The sequence below is a fragment of the Corythoichthys intestinalis genome, chromosome 10 (genome assembly GCF_030265065.1).
Source record: "Corythoichthys intestinalis isolate RoL2023-P3 chromosome 10, ASM3026506v1, whole genome shotgun sequence".
NCBI classification, from domain to species: Eukaryota; Metazoa; Chordata; class Actinopteri; order Syngnathiformes; family Syngnathidae; genus Corythoichthys; species Corythoichthys intestinalis.
The window spans coordinates 20,679,582-20,696,252 of record NC_080404.1 but is presented as its reverse complement, the minus strand read 5'-3'; the positions used below and the strand labels follow the sequence as shown (position 1 = coordinate 20,696,252).

General features: G+C 39.6%; 1 protein-coding gene across 1 annotated transcript in view; it reads left to right on the top strand.

Annotated features, from left to right (window-relative positions):
- wdr11 (WD repeat domain 11) overlaps window positions 1-10,643 on the top strand; it is an 87,478-nt gene extending 76,835 nt beyond the window's left edge. The window contains exons 24-29 of the mRNA XM_057848134.1: window positions 497-592; window positions 1,320-1,485; window positions 1,765-1,862; window positions 5,705-5,850; window positions 6,112-6,194; window positions 7,405-10,643. Of these exons, the coding sequence (XP_057704117.1) occupies window positions 497-592; window positions 1,320-1,485; window positions 1,765-1,862; window positions 5,705-5,850; window positions 6,112-6,194; window positions 7,405-7,598 (783 nt within the window). The 3' untranslated portion in view covers window positions 7,599-10,643. The remainder of the gene's footprint in view (window positions 1-496; window positions 593-1,319; window positions 1,486-1,764; window positions 1,863-5,704; window positions 5,851-6,111; window positions 6,195-7,404) is intronic.
- The last annotated feature ends 6,028 nt before the right edge of the window (window positions 10,644-16,671 follow it).

The window sequence follows — 16,671 nt, the reverse complement described above, 5'->3', positions numbered from 1 at the left end:
CTCAAAGCGGAGAAATTTGATCCGAAACTTTTTTTCTAATCGAATTACTCAATTAATTGTTGCAGCACTAGTCTGCAGAATCCATGGTAAATTGTGGACAGTTACCAGCTCGCGTGTGCAGTGTTTTTGCCAAGCGTAGACTGGAGGGAGGTTCGGTGAAACGGCATTGCTGCCCCAGGGAAATGCGTAGACGTGCACAGGCATGTGTTCGCCCAAAGTGTTCGACCCGAATTGGTGGAACCCGCACGGAGTAGAAAAGTGTTTTTACATTATCATTATAAATTCCATATAGTACTGTATCTCAAAATTATAATTCATTCGAAATGACTTGTAAGTCCTATACAAAATGCGCCAAAAGTTTTTTTTTTTTAATTAAAAAAAATATATATATATATTTATTTTAAATCAATGTTGTTGTCATGTAATGTTTGATAATCTTGCCAACCTTGCAATGCTTTCCTGACTTCTCTATCATCTTGGTTTTTTTTTTCGGCAGAAATTCCAGTTAGATCGTGTTCACCTGCAGGAAGTGAAGCGCTCAAATTATGAGCATACTAAGAAATGTGCTGACCAACTTCTCCTTTTGGGCCAGGTATGTACTACAGTACAATTTAAAGTCAAAATTAATCTGCATTCTCTCAAGAACTATAACGAAAATTAAGTGCAACATTTCATGTGCTTTACATTTCAAAGGTATTTTGGAAAGAATGACAATACACTTATATCAACCCAAAGCGTTCTCACTTGCATTTTATGATTACAGTTATAATTTGGAGTGGTGTAGAACTGTACAGCATAATACTGACAGTTGCAAATATTTAGGCATCCTTTATCTACAATGTGCTCGTTAAATGTTTATATAGTAAATTCCTGTTCATAATACTGTGCTGGACAATATGAGTTCCTGTTGCTAGGGTATTGTGAACATCCATTTGTGCCATAGTGTTTTGTAGCTCATACCCTGGCTTTATGTTGTAAACCAAATGTAGCAAGATGGAGGATAACTGCTCCCTCATTCCTCTGTAGAAGCTCTGCCCGTGGGAATTATAGTCACCTTCCCATGTCACTGTTCCCTCTCTAATCACAGGCCGCAATCAGCAGGCTTTGTGTTGGATGTCTCGTAGCTATCTAGGCAGAAAGACAGAGGTCATTCAGCTCTGACACTAGCACGAAGCCGTTATCGCCACCAGACAAAAAGTGTGATAATAAATATAATCCACCCCATAGTTTGGTCATTACTCCCTGCCTTTCTCTGGCTGCTTTTACCTTCATTCATATCTCAGTCATTACATTCGATTTCGCTTTGGTCTCGCTTTCAGACAGACCGTGCTGTCCAATTACTGTTAGAGACGAGTGCAGACAATCCCAGCTACTACTGTGATTCCCTCAAAGCCTGTTTGGTGACCACCATCACATCCTCTGGTCCCTCCCAGTCCACCATCAAACTTGTGGCCACTAACATGATTGCCAACGGCAAGTTAGCAGGTATGGTTTGACATTTCATTGCAACCTTTTGTACTTAGCAATGTCTGCTTCTTGGCGATAATATAGCTTAAATTGGAAAATTTCAAGTCTTGTCATTGAATGAGATGCATTTTTAATCACATTGATGGTATCTCAAGCACTCACACAGAACACTCACACAAAAATTTGTTTTTGGATCTCATCCAAGTATAGTGTAGCAGATTTACAGTGTTGAAATAAACGGATGTGAGCCATCATTCCTTGTTAACACGTTACAACTTTTCAACCTGCTGTTACCAGAGGGGGTGCAGCTGCTGTGTTTGATTGACAAAGCTGCAGATGCTTGCCGCTACCTGCAGACCTACGGGGAATGGAATCGCGCCGCCTGGCTGGCTAAGGTAACTAAGAAGAAATGTTTTCATCAACAAGAAGCATAACATACCTGTGCGTGGTTGTAGTACGGGTAGTAACGTTTGTTTATTTGTTTGCGGTATGAAGTGATAAAGGGTGGTTTGAATGTCGATAGCACCTCGGAATTTACATCAGCATTACTCGGACGTTTTCGCTGAAAACAGTTCAGCATCTTACAAGCATGATTAGGGTTGACCCTCTGTAAGGGACGCATTGATTTAATTTGCTTCCTGCTTAAAGGCACAATAAGCCCACGGCCTTCCTGGTCACTCACCCTAATTACTGTGAAGCCAAGCACTACTAACGCTCCATCACATTTCCTAGTCTTAGCTGTCAACAGGCTTACCTTTGTCTTATTATCTCCTACTCTCTTATCTTTCTTATCCCTGATAAATATTTGATTGTGTTGTGTCTGTAGATTGTTCTTCACTGCACGTATTTCTATTTAAAGAATGGTTTCATCTGATAGATTTATGATACTTTGTGTTTTCTATGTGTGGGGGATTTCAGCAAACTTTTACAACATAGTACCAGAAATTCTTAGTTTGGGTGTGTACCAATAACGTGGAAGCTTTCTGTTTCAGTTTTATAGCAACGCAATATGATGAATAATGAATGAAAGAGTTTGCTTCTGGATAGATGCAGGCAAAATGAGTCTCTGATGCCGTGTCTGCGTTGATGCATCTTTGCACCGCACTGGATAAAGCCCTCCTGACATTTAGCAGTAGTTTTCATAACTCCAGTTCTGTAACCTTACCTAAATGTCACTGACAATAAGGGGGCAGGACAATTTTACTGTACAATTGATGCTGTCAGAGAGGAATTGATTTAATAGCGTACCGCACGTAACACGTCACTTTTGCTCAATAATATTCAGGACATTAGCAACTGTTGCTGGGCGGGTGGGCTTTGGGGGGGGGGGGGGGGGGGGTTCAAACTTTTAATGGATCCTCCTACCTCCTTTTGTCCCTCATGCTAGATGCATGTAAATACTGTACGAACGAGATGTTTACTCGGGTAAACTTACCAATTCTGTCCGAAAATGATGTCCCTGTTGCCAAATTCACTTGTAAAGATGTGGAGGAACATACAAATGTTCAGTTAGAGATGGCTTGAGTGTCTAGGGCTGAAAAAGAGCCGACCAGATCCAGAGGTATCTTTTTTATCAACACCTTTTTCTTGTGTGCATTGCCTTACGCCACTGACAATTACATTCTCCTGTTTCAACACGCTATCCTTTACCACCATAAGCTGGGCCTGTCTTTCTTATATATTATATCCTCTGGTTGTCTTACGTCTCTGACCGTTCTTAGGGGTAATTTATATACCTATTTTTGTGTTGCGATCGCAAATGCTGCTCAGTGACCGCCAACGAACACCTTGTTTTTTCATTAATAACAAATCTTAATTCTATTAATTTATTTACACTTCACCCTTACTAAAGTTATTTCTTTACAACAGAAAGGGTAACAACAGTGGCAGTCAGATACCATTTTAATTTTTTTCTGATCATTTATTGTCAGACAGAAGCAGCACAGCAAAACGCCATGCTAAAAAATAGGTAAAAAAGATCAAAATGGATAACCTCTTCGGGGAGGACTGTGGCAGACAATGGATCAGCATTGTCATCTGTAGGACCATGGCCCCCAACAAAATGTTTAGTGTATATGAAGGCTTCACCTTGCTGGCGTTAAACTGGTCTTTTGGACGTCCACACAAGTTGATCAGTTGTTCACATTTTTTCCTGTGAGTTTTTGGCTTCGGGAAACGTATGACGAAAACATCCTTCATATGCCATAGTCTCTAGTGTGGTTCCATAGCAGCAGTGTTAACTCGGCATGTTCTTTTTTGAAAGATTACCGGCAGAAAACAAACAGTACCAGCATGGGTTGTATGCTAGCGTGCTTCTATCTTAGGGTGACCAAACGTCCTCTTTTGCCCGGACAAGTCCTCTTATTACGTGCCCTCCGGTGCGTCTGGCCGGGTTTCATAAATTCATGAAAACGTCCGGTTTTTATGATTTTTCACGGGACCAATTTGAAGAGAATCCCTCCGGCCGCTAGGGGGCAGCGCCTGCCTGCGTTGACGTAGCTCCTACTAGTAGGGGCGGGAGAAGGAGTAGATCTTCTTCTTGTTCATTGTTGTCAGTTTTCCTTTTGTTTCATGGGGAATTGCCACCATCCACTGACAGTTTGGTGAGAGATCAGACTACAGTAAGGAGTTCATTAAGGAGTTCTAAAAGACGTGGCTCCATACACCTTTCTGTAAGTTTATCTCCTGTTAATGTCGTTCATGTGTCTTCTATTGTATATAGGGTTATATGTGTACACAGAGATGCAGTATATTGTATGAGTCTTGTAATTGATCTGCGTTAGTTTATTTGGTTGAATGTTAGTATTCTAAATAGCTGTTTCTTATGATTTTTTTTAACGATGAATACGTATACGTATAATGGCAACTGTTGACTTCTGTCGGAGATTTGTACTGGTGTAATCTGTAAAATCCCGTTTGGTTTCGCATCTTTGCGCTGCCGATGATTGTAAACTTTTATAGCAAAGTCTGATTTTGCCTCGGCTCCCGTACTTGCTAATAGGGTAGCAATCAGTGAGCTCAGCCGCGCTAGGCATTATGGGCAATGTAGTTTTGAACTGCTCCGTTTGGAAACATGCTGGTTGAATAGCTTGTCAGTTTATTGGGTTATTGTTTGTGTACAATCTAGAACACTGAATGACAATAAAAATTGAGTGGGAATTATAATTTGTTAATGACAGTTGTCGTGGTAGTAATTTAAAAAAATGTTGAGTTGGTACATAGCCTACTGTGTGTGTGTGTATTGACTGGACTACATTTCCATGGGTCTGCATTATATATATTTTTTTAATCATGATTTTTTTTTTTTTTTTTTTTTAATTGTTTGATTATTTTTAGGAAGAATAAAGCCTGTTGAGTAACCAGATGAGTAACAAAAAGTGGGTGATATAGGCCGGGCCGAGTGTCCTCTTTTTTGGAAATCAAAATATGGTCACCCTATTCTATGTTGACCCCTTTCCGGTTTTACGATGGTGACGTCATGCAGCCTTGCGGTCTAAAAATAGCATTTGTGTGGTACGCTATTGAGAATAGTGGTACCCTGCTATTTGAGGGGTATAGAACAGAGCCCTGCCTTAAATAGCAAAAATTGTTAGTAAATGAAGCCTCTCTCAAAACATGTATAATCTCTGAATAGTTAAATTTGCAAGTAGCCACTATGGTTTAACACTGTTTTGGTCACCAAGGTATATTCAGCTGGGATAGGCTTCATTTCCGTATAACCCCGAACAGGATAAGCAGTAGGTAGAAACTGGATGGATCTACTATTATGCTTGTATTCATTAAAATTTTAGAAAGCATTTTTCATAGACAATAGTTGCAAAGTTTACACAAAGTGCTTGTAGTAAAGCTACGTCTCTTTGCTATCGTGACTCACTATTTCCACGTGAGTGGTAAATGTCAGCCTCTGTTAGCTTCTTGGGGAGCTTTTCTTGGCTTTTGATTTCGTGGGCAAAATTATACACAAAATCTTATGAAAGGCGGATCTCGAGCCAAGGGAGAACACATTAAAAATTTTGTTGCATAGGCATCTTTTCACATGTTCCTAAACTCATCGCTGAATAATGCATGCATCCTAATGCAAGAAGGGGATATCTATAAAGGTGTGCAATTTTGTGCTGGCCTACATTTTATTACAAGAGTGGTAAGTGCAAGTGGGACAGGTTGCTACATTTGTCATGATGTGAGCTGACACGGATCTGTCATAATTCTGCACCGTTACACATGGTTCTTCTTTCAGGTGCGCCTCGGCCCAGCGGACAGTTCAGATGTGCTAAAGCGATGGGCAGAGCATCTGTGCTCCACACAAGTCAACCAGAAGTCCAAAGCCATCCTGGTACTACTTTCTCTCGGATGCTTTTACAAAGTAGGAGAGATGCTGCACAGGTATGACAAAATTGGCTTTACCAGCAGTTATTGTTCTCAAATCCTAAGATCCTCTCCAGTCAATGAATTTGTCCCCCTACATTTTTATATGTCATGAACTTCTGTCTATAGCCTCACTATTGATCTGTTTTCTTTATATCTTCTTTTTATGGGGCTCCCATTTTGAAATGCCTTCAGAAAGCATGTGCTGTACGCTTGTAGGGTCACTCACATTAAATCAAACATTGTGCTGTTTTATGACAACTGCGTGTGTCTTTGCAGTATGAGGCACTTTGACTGCGCCGCTCTCTTTATCGAAGCCTGCCTGAAATACGGGGTCATGGAGGCCAACGACTCCTCTAATATCCTTTTTTGAAAACCCATTACGCCGCTCAAAGGGCTATTGATGGATGTACTGTTCCTACTGCTTCAGAACTGCAGACAGTTCAGCCAACAAAAGAACTCAAACTAATTTAAAACTAACAGTAAATTATTACACTATGTATTGTAATTGTATTCCTCTAGAATTCTCATTTAGTAGATGTAGTGGGTTGTACACTGGCAAGCAGCCATAGAATTTCCATAAAGCACGTAAAAATTGCATTTCCTCTAAGAAACAATTCGTAAAGATTCATTTTGAAAATTGCGACTAGAAATATCATCTATTGCTAATATAGACATCTGACATAGGGGAATCTGCAAAAACAAGCATACCTAGCTTCTATTTTTTGTAGGCATGTATGACCTGCCTATATACTCTATAAACTAGGAGTGGGAACCTCTTGGTACCTCACGATACGATACGGTTTGCAATACAAAGCTCACAATAACGATGATCTGACGATATAGCGATACAACGATTATCGATACATTGGTTAGGAAATCATTCAAGGATATTCTAAAAACAGCTAATAAACAGAAAAACAAGCTTCTGCTGTGAATTGGACTGAGTTTATCACTAGTAGACGTCCAATCCGTTTGAACTGGGAGGGTGGCAGCGAATGAACATTCGTTCATTCGCTGCCATCCCTCCCACTTCAAACGGATTGAACGTCTATGGCTGTCAGTGGCAGCCAATGCCAGGCAATGAGGTAATTTTGGGCCATTTAAGGTCATTTACCTGTTGATTTTCAGTTACTTTCTGTTGATTTTTTGTTACAAAACAGGAAGTGACCTGGGAATCACCCAAATGAATAGGCAGTGACTCAAACTCAACAGGAAATGACCTGGAAATGCCCTAAAATGAACAGCAAGTGACCTGTAAAAGCCCTGAAAATCTGACAAAATGAATGTGAATGCTCTGGTTTCGAATGAACGAACGTTCCCAGACTAAATGGATTGGGATGGGATACAAAGTATCACGATATATCACCATTTCGATATTTTGTCACACCCCTACTATAAACCCGTAAGAACAGCCATATAAAAAAATCTGTTATAATGCACCCGCGATTGAAGAAGCACCATGTGGAGATTCACTCGCAGTACGTCAAAATAGCTTTTTTTTGTCATGACATACAGTACCAGTGCCCCCGCCCCCCAACAAAGTTCTCCTTGACTTAATATTTCCACATAAACTCATAGAAGCAGCATTTTTGGACTACGCACGACTGCTGCGCTCGCTAGGCCTGCGAGAAGGTGCCGCTCTGTGGGCGTCACGAGCCGGCACCGTCGGCGAGCAGCTGATGGAAGAGCTGTTCAAGGGCGAGGGAGGAGGGCCCAACGTCGTGCTTGATAGTAACGAGGCCAAGGTAGTGACTGACTCTTGAAGTTGAAAGAATTAATCTCTGCCTTCGAACTGTGGTTAAAAGTTCTTTATCAAGAGAGAATACCAAGAGATGAAGAGGTCCCAGTGTCATTCTTTTGGTTCATTTATGGTGTACCTGCATCTGTGGCTATAGCGAGCTTGACGTTTTGTCATGTTTTTGTTGTAATAGTGGTAACACCGTGTTTGTTGGCAGCCGTGTTTGCATGTTGCTGGTTGCTTGCTGCAAGTGAAGTAATGAACACTGTTGTTGACTTTATATATGTTAGTATGGTGGTTTTGAGTAAATGTGTGCACCTGTATTAAATACATTTAGGGGGGAAATATTTAATTCGCTGTTCTGCTGCGTTTTCATGTCATGTGAACTGTCTTGATAGGTTACTCTCACAATTAACCTATTCCATCCACCACTGAATTCCCAAACATTGCACTTTTGCATTTACCTTAATAGAATAACAATTTGCAGGATCATTCCATTAGTTTCATATTAAGTGACCAAATACTGTATACGCACAATTCAGTCCTTACTGTATGAAAAAAATTGTGAAAATTGTATGTTTTTATTGTGTTTACCATCCATACAGTTATCATTTTTAGGCTTAAGTGTATATTCACTCACAGACCACACGTGTTTGGCTTAAGAGGTTTACCGAATATTCCATATAGCAGCATTCAACGTGAAGTTTTTTTTTTTTTTTTTAATAGCATGGGTTGTTTGGATCATTTTCACTAAAAATCCGCGTTGCTCCTGTTGATGTATGCACACACCTCTTAACTCATTCACTCCCAGCCATTATTCACAAGAAATCCCCTTCTGTACTGGCCATTTTCAATTTTTTTGACTGACCTTGCCACAGAATATTGTGTTCTGTAGCTCCTTGAACATGGAACATGGAAAAAGATTATCTTTCTTCATAAACCAATGTATGTTAATCAGTGTTGTTAATTTTACTTTAAAAAAGTAATTAATTACAGTTACAAATTACTTCTCCCAAAAAGTAATTGCGTTAGTAACTCAGTTACCTGAATGTAAGAGTAATTAGTTACTTGGCAAAGTAACTAGTGATATTTTTTTTTTCTCAAAAAAAAAACAAAACAAAAAAACACACAGGTCACACAATGTGAAGCTTAAAGTGTTTGGGGGACAATTGGCCCTAGCCCAATTCTTTACCCTCCACTTAACTAGACACAAGGGTATTGCGATAACTAGCTTGTAACCTTTGCTATGTGTGGAAGTCATTTAAAGTTGTGAATCAATCGTTAAAGTTGTTAAAATTTCTCCCGTTATTGCATTAGTTCCCTTCTGTCTACTTTAAACATGTGTAATTTTTAAAACTGTTTCATCATTTAAAGATAGATTTAAGTTAAGATTTTGCCGATTTAGGAGCATTTTAGATTTAAAAAAAATTACTTAGGTTCGCTAGGAAGGATCTCTACATCAGGGCCTTCCTGAGAGGTCTACTGCTTTAAGATGGCGGCTGTTTACAAACGCATGTAGTCCTTAAAACATGTTTGCAGTGCAGCAGTGTCTGTCATTTGCATCTAGTTCTATAATATGATATCTACCGTGTCATGTGGGCGTAGTTTGTCGGCTATGGCTGCAGTCAGGTATTATTGGAGCCACCTAGCATCGCGGTTGCAACGGCGTCTTCCCCACTCCTGCTCTGCTCTCGTCCCCGTGAGTCCGTTTCTCTCAGACTTTTTTTTATTCAACCAACTTAGTAACGCATAGTAACGCACGCCTTTCCCGCCTCAGTAACGGTAACGGCGTTGCCAAGATGAGAAAAGTAATTAATTAGATTACTAATTACTGAAAAAAATAACGCCGTTAGTAACGCCGTTATATTGTAACGCCGTTATTAACAACACTGATGTTAATACTCTTTTCTGTTCTTGAGTTATAAGCATTTGAACATCAGGACATACGTTTTGTATACATCTTTGGTACCTGACGGAAGTGTTACAAAAATGTATGAACGCATTCTTGGTAGTGAATGAGTTAATAACCACCCTCTGCTAATCAGATAAACAACAATCCATTTGACAGCTTGTGTATATTTATCCGCCTTGTGGTGTGTCTGTATGCCCTGCAGTCAGATCGGAGCATCTTCTCTGGTGCCGTCAGTGTGTTATTGTGTTTCATAAACACGTCAGTGCTGTTCCCTACTTTGTAACCAAGCACTGTCAATCTACATCTACATGTTCCTGTGTATTCCATGGATCCCACTCTTTAGTGGAGGCAAAAAGTCTGCACTGTTAAAATGCCACATTATCCCACGTTGTAATCCCCTTTGTGTAACAACTTTTTATACCCATTGCATGTTGAAGAACTAGTACACAGTCAGCACCATCGATGTATTTTCTTGTAGTTGTGGATTTATACAGAAAGCATTGTGATGGAAGGCACGGATTACAATCTAATTGTTTTTATCCTCTATAATTCTGGTGGTTTTGTTTGCACATTATTTTTTTTAAATATAAAAAGTTGCAGTGTGTAGCAAGAGAACATATGCCTCTTTTATTGCAATCAAACAAAATATTTTTTCATTGTTGGTGGTTACACAGTACTTTAGGCTATACATAAATAACTGTTGAATAAAATGCCCTGTATGCAAAGTGGCAATAAAATTATTATTTGCATAATTGTCATCAATGTATTTTCAAGTACGGGCACAAGAGGGCACACTTAAGCTTTCCAGATTTTACTAGTCAAGAGAAAGCACTTTGCTGAAGGCCGGACTATATTGTGTCCTATCTGCAGTTATTTTATTCCTTCCAGCCCATTCGTAAAACTGTCTTGAAGTTAAAACAGTTCTTGAACAAACCGCTTCCGCCATTCATTACTTCTCAGCCCCAAAGGAAGGCCAACAGCTGGCCCCCTCTTTGCCTCACATTTATTTATTCATTCAGCAACATGCATTATGTCCTTTGTTCGTCAGAGCTCAAAGAGAATAAAAGCAGTGTGAAACAGAAGGCCACACAATTGACTTGATTGTATTTCTTTTGTAATGGCCCCATGAATAACTACCGAAGAGCCCATCCAGCTGCTACAACCTGGTCATCAGTATGCAGTGTTCTACTTAGCATTTGTGTTTCTTCTTGAACTTGCTGCCTACCACCCAGTCAGCTGGCTGCAAGTTCAGTTCTCAAACAACCACTCTTACTTCCGTCTTCCTCTCTGCTTGTGCTTACTCGGAGACCCTGTGCCAAACATTTGTTCATTCTGGACCCTTCCTCCTTCAGTTTGGCTCTTGTTTTCATCCGATACTCTTATAAAAGAAGTCAAAGTTTAGCTAGCACAATACATGTGATTAGAGTCTGAGATTATTAGACTCTACCTAAAATAAAAACATGAATGTTGACTTTGTCAAGTGATTTAGACATGGGATTTTTCTGAACATTTTAGTTGAATTCCATATACGGTAATACCATTTGTATTATATTAGATTTTGGATGCTGGAAGTACCATATTTTCCAGATTATACAGTGCTGGCCAAAAGTATTGGCACCCCTTAAATTCTGTCAGATAATGCCTAATTTCTCCCAGAAAATGATAGCAATTACAAGTGCTTTTGTAGTAATATCTTTGTTTATTTTGCTTGCAATGAAAAAACACAAAAGAGAATGGGAAAAAAATAAATAAATCAATATCATTTTACACAAAACTCAAAAAATGGGCCGGACAAAAGTATTGGCACCTTCAGCCTAGGCAAAATAACTGCGAACAACCGCTTCTGGTATCCATCAATGAGTTCCTTACAATGCTGTGCTGGAATTTTAGACCATTCTTCTTTGGTCAACTGCTCCAGGTCTCTGAGATTTGAAGGGTGCCTTCTCCAAACTGCCATTTTCAGATCTCTCCACAGGTGTTCTATGGGATTCAGGTCTGGACTCATTGCTGGCCACTTTAGAAGTCTCCTGTGGTTTTTCTCAAACCATTTTCTAGTGCTTTTTGAAGTGTGTTTTGGGTCACTGTCCTGCTGGAAGACCCATGACATCTGAGGGAGACCCAGCTTTCACATACGGGGCCCTACATTATGCTGCAAAATTTGTTTGTAAGCTCCTGTCTTCATAATGCCATGCACACGGTCAGGCAGTCGAGTGCCAGAGGCAGCAAAGCAACCCCAAAACATCAGAGAACCTCCGCCATGTTTGACTGTGGGGACCGTGTTCTTTTCTTTTAAGGCCTTTTTTTTATTCTTGTAAACTATGTTGATGCCTTTTCCCAAAAAGCTCTACCTTTGTCTCATCTGACCAGAGAACATTCTTCAGAACGTTTTTGGCTTTCTCATGTAATGTTTGGCAAACTCCAGCCTGGCTTTTTAATGTCTCTGGGTCAGAAGTGGGGTCTACCTGGGTATAGTACCATAGAGTCCTTTTTCATTCAGATGCCGACAGATAGTACTGGTTGACACTGTTGTACCCTCGGACTGCAGGACAGCTTGAACTTGTTTGGATGTTCTTCGAGGTTCTTTATCCACCATCAGCACAATCTTTCGTTGAAATCTCTCATCAATTTTTCTTTTCCGTCCACTTCTAGGGAGGTTAGTCACAGTGCCATGGGCTTTATACTTATTGACAACACTGCACACGGTAGACACAGGAACATTCAGTTCTTTGGAGATGGACTTGTAGCCTTGAGATTGCCCATGCTTATTCACAATTTTGCTTCTCAAGTCCTCAGACAGTTCTTTGGTCTTCTTTCTTTTCTCCATGCTCAATGTGGTACACACAAGGACACAGGACAGAGGTTGAGTCAATTTTAATCCATTTTAACTGACTGCAAGTGTGAGTTAAAGTTATTGCCACCACCTGTTATGTGTCACAGGTAAGTAACGGGCTGTTAATTAAACAAATTAGAGAATCATAACATGATTTTTCAAAGGGTGCCAATACCTTTGTCCGGCCCATTTTTGGTGTATTGTGTAAAATGATAATGATTTTATTTTTTTCCCCATTCTCTTTTGTGTTTTGTCATTGCAAGCTAGAAAATGAAGCTATTACTACCAAAGCATTTGTAATTGCAATCATTTTATGGGAGAAATTGAACATTATCTGACAGAATTGCAGGGATGCCAATACCTTTGGCCAGCACTGTAAATCATATATTTTTCATAGTTTGCCTGAGCCTAGGATTTATATTCAGGAGTCGGGGCAGATCCACCAGGGTGGAATTGGGTAGCATCTGCCACACTAAAAGATAGGCTTGCCACCCCAGGCGACACCGATGGGAACGGGAAAAAAAAGCTCCAGTCAATTTGACATTTACTGCCATCAGTGAAGTAGTGGTGTCAGTGAGGATCCTTATACTAATAATATAAAAAAGATTGTATGAAGCAAAGTTTGTAAATATTGGGCCTTTTTGTAGTGCCGACCAGTGTTGTTAAGCTTACTTTAAAAAAGTGATTTGTTACAGTTACAAATTACTTCTCCCAAAAAGTAATTGAGTTAGTAACTCTGTTTCCTTAATGAAAGAGTAATAGTTACTCGGCAAAGTAACTGACTATGTTACCTTTCATGTTCTACACGTTATTACATGATCCATTCTATTACGTCTTTCACATCAAATATGTTTATATCAACTAATTGAACTGAACTGTCTTTTTCATTCCCCAAAAAAACAACATAGGTCACACTTTTTACATTTAAAAAAAAAAAATAAATTTCACCAATATAAGAGTGTAATGGTTTAACTTTAAGATTCAGATGCTGTGAGAAAAAAAGCCTTTTTGGCTAGGTTCATACTGCAGGTCTTAATGCACAATTCCGATTTTTTGGTTATATCTGTTTTTTTGGCGTGCCCGTTCAGACTGCCTTTGTCCATTGAGCCTGTCAAGTATTACGCATGCGCATTAATTCGTAGTCCGACACGCGCTAGGCAAACTGACCCGCATGCGCAGAAGCATCAAAATAAATAACTACGCACTATGCATGATGCAATCCTAAAAGCCTTAGGTGTGTGCGTAAGTTTGCCCCACCTTAGCCTTGTAAGCAATACTGAAATATTGCTCATTTAGCGCACAGTAAGAAAACGATCATTATCAGATTTATCCTTTACTGTATTTTTTTTATGACTGTGGTCAAGCCCGCCTCCTGCGTAGTAAAAGCTAGGCCCTAATAGAGGTGTGCATCGGTACTGCCCTCACGATTCGATTCGATTATGATTCGGAGGGCCACGATTCGATTCGATTCATTCAGAGGGTCACGATTCGATTTGGTTCGATTCGGCAATGCATCGCGATGCCTTAAAGCCTGGGATGCATTAAAATTCTAAAGCAAAGCATATTTTTCGTGAATCATGAGGCAACACAAGCGGTCAGTCATTAAACAACTTTTTATTGGCTCTTGTGTCACTCCTGGTTGAAGTCAAATGAAAATACTTTTATATATATATTTTTTTTTAAAATCAAAAAACAGATCACAGCATTTAATTGGTGCTTTGAATGAGACCAGGGCTTTCTCTTTTTTTTTTTTACACACAGTAGCAGCCTTTCAAACAGTGCAACATCTGAACTCCTGTGCAAAATCAGTAATAACAGTCACTGTATTTTAGTCACAACAACCCATCGATAAAAATATTAAAGAAAGCGACAAAGAAAATATTGTAGTGCAGCGGCATCTTTATCGCAATATCAATCCAGGGATCAGTTCAGTTGCAAACAAAACATCCAACTAAATTGCAATGTAGAACAAAAGTAAAATGTTGGCCTAGCCCACTATATATGTGCAATCAACTTAGAAATGCAATCAGTAACTACCACATAACAATAAAAAATAATGAATTAAAATGAAGTGCAGCAGCATTTTAGCAGCCATAACAATCTGTTTCAACATGAGGAAATATAATTTTTTTTTGCAATTGAGAGAGCAGAGAGATAGTAGAGGTTAGATGGGGCCTAAAAAATCCAGCCCGACCCGACACGGCCCGCTGGTATTGAAGCCCGACCCGGCTTGGAGTGACTTGGGAAAAAAAAAAAAAACGCAGCAGTAGCGATTTATTTTCATTTCTTCGAGATGGCAGAAAAAAACGCATGTTTCTTAATGTTTAAATAGTCTACATATTTTTGTGATCATTATAAAATCATTTGCACAACGAAATAACGCTGGGAAAGTTTAATATTTAAAAAAAAACATGCGATTTTGCAGACACACAGAGGAGAAGATTCAAAAGGATCACATTTGTGTTGCCTTTGTGTGCATAAAAAAGTGTCTTTCGTAACGAATTCTCAGTTGGCAGAAAAAAAACGCAAGTTTTCTTAATGTTTAAATAGTCTACATATTTTTGTGATCATTATAAAATCATTTGAACAACGAAATAACGCTGGGAAAGTTTAATATTAAAAAAAAACATGCGATTTTGCAGACACACAGAGGAGAAGATTCAAAAGGATCACATTTGTGTTGCCTTTGTGTGCATAAAAAAGTCGTAACGAATTCTCAGTTGGCAGAAAAAAAAACGCAAGTTTTCTTAATGTTTAAATAGTCTACATATTTTTGTGATCATTATAAAATCATTTACACAACGAAATAACGCTGGGAAAGTTTAATACAAAAAAAAAAAAAGAGTTTGCAGACACACAGAGGAGAGGATTCAAAAGGATCACATTTGTGTTGCCTTTGTGTGCATAAATAAAAGTGTCTTTCGTAACGAATCGCAAGCGCCACAGCGGAGGAGAAGAAGAAAAAGCGGGCGGCGCCACTGCTTCATGTGAGTGCACAAGCAAATGCACAATACAGAGAGCCTGCTCTCGGTTTTATCCCCTTTTTTTTTTTTTTTTTTTTTTAAAATAATTTATTAGTCCGGCGCGGGGCGGCCCGACCCGACCCGAACGTGAATGCTTAACATTTTGGGCCCGAACCCGAACTCGGGCACAAGATCTAACCTCTAAGAGATAGGACATAACATAACAATGGCTGAAGCGGAGAAAGAGGGAGCAAGAAAAATTCTTGATGCACCTAAGACATTGAAAGCTGACATCTGGAGACATTTTGGCTTCTATGAAGTTGGTGGGAAACTTGACCAGAGTTATGCAGTGTGTAAAAAATGAAACATGACAATAATAATACAAATGGGGAAACCAAATCCATTGCATCACCGGAATTGCGCAAGGAAGATTTTTGAACGTACTTATATATAAAATGTGCTGAATCGATTCGGCTTGTTGCCCGCATCGAATCGAATCGTCCATGCCCCGCATCAGGATGCGTCGCCGCATCGATTATTGTTGACACCACTAGGCCCTAACGCTAATGAACAGCTACATTGCTGCCGTCTTGTGTGCCGCTCTCGCTCTTTGCTGACGTAATTGCTGCATGAATTCCGATTTGGGAAACTTGACAGTTCAGACCGCCGCTGCATTCTGGAAAACTGTGGCCCAGATCGGATTTAAACCACATACGAAAGTGAGCCAGATCAGATTTGAGATGGTCACCTTTTATGCGACTTGTCCTGTTCAGACCGTCAAGTAAGTGCCTCATTCGAGTCGGAAAAACACGAAAATATTATATTTGTGCATTAAGACCTGCAGTATGAACCTAGCCTTTGTTTTTCCTTTTGTACTGAACCCGCACCGAACCTTGACGTTGTACAGAGGTACGTATTGAGCCGTGACTTGTGTGCACCGTCTCACACTCCTAATATATATGGATATATTTTTCAATGTGCAGGTGAAATTTTGAATCTCTTCCCTCTCCTATCTTTGCTGTAGTTGTTTTGATTTTAAAAAATCAAACAAGGTTTATGTATACGTCACTCGAGAAAAGTTTAGGGCAAGTGACTATTTTAAGTAATAAAAAACAAAAAAATATTACTATATTGTAGCATCTACAAGGACAACGCCCACTTTGTGATGATAATGCATACTTAACAGGAAAGCTGTCGATTATTTTCAATTAATTGTACCCACCTGAACACGAACTGTATGAAAATGTATTAAAAATAAAAGTTGCCCAGAGTTTGCTAGCGAGAACGAGAATGCTGTTCCGAGCCACCTAGCATCGCGTTTGCAATGGCATCACGACCCCTTTCCCTCTTCCCCCCTCCCGCTCTGCTCTCTCAGTGTCTCCCGCGTCATTCA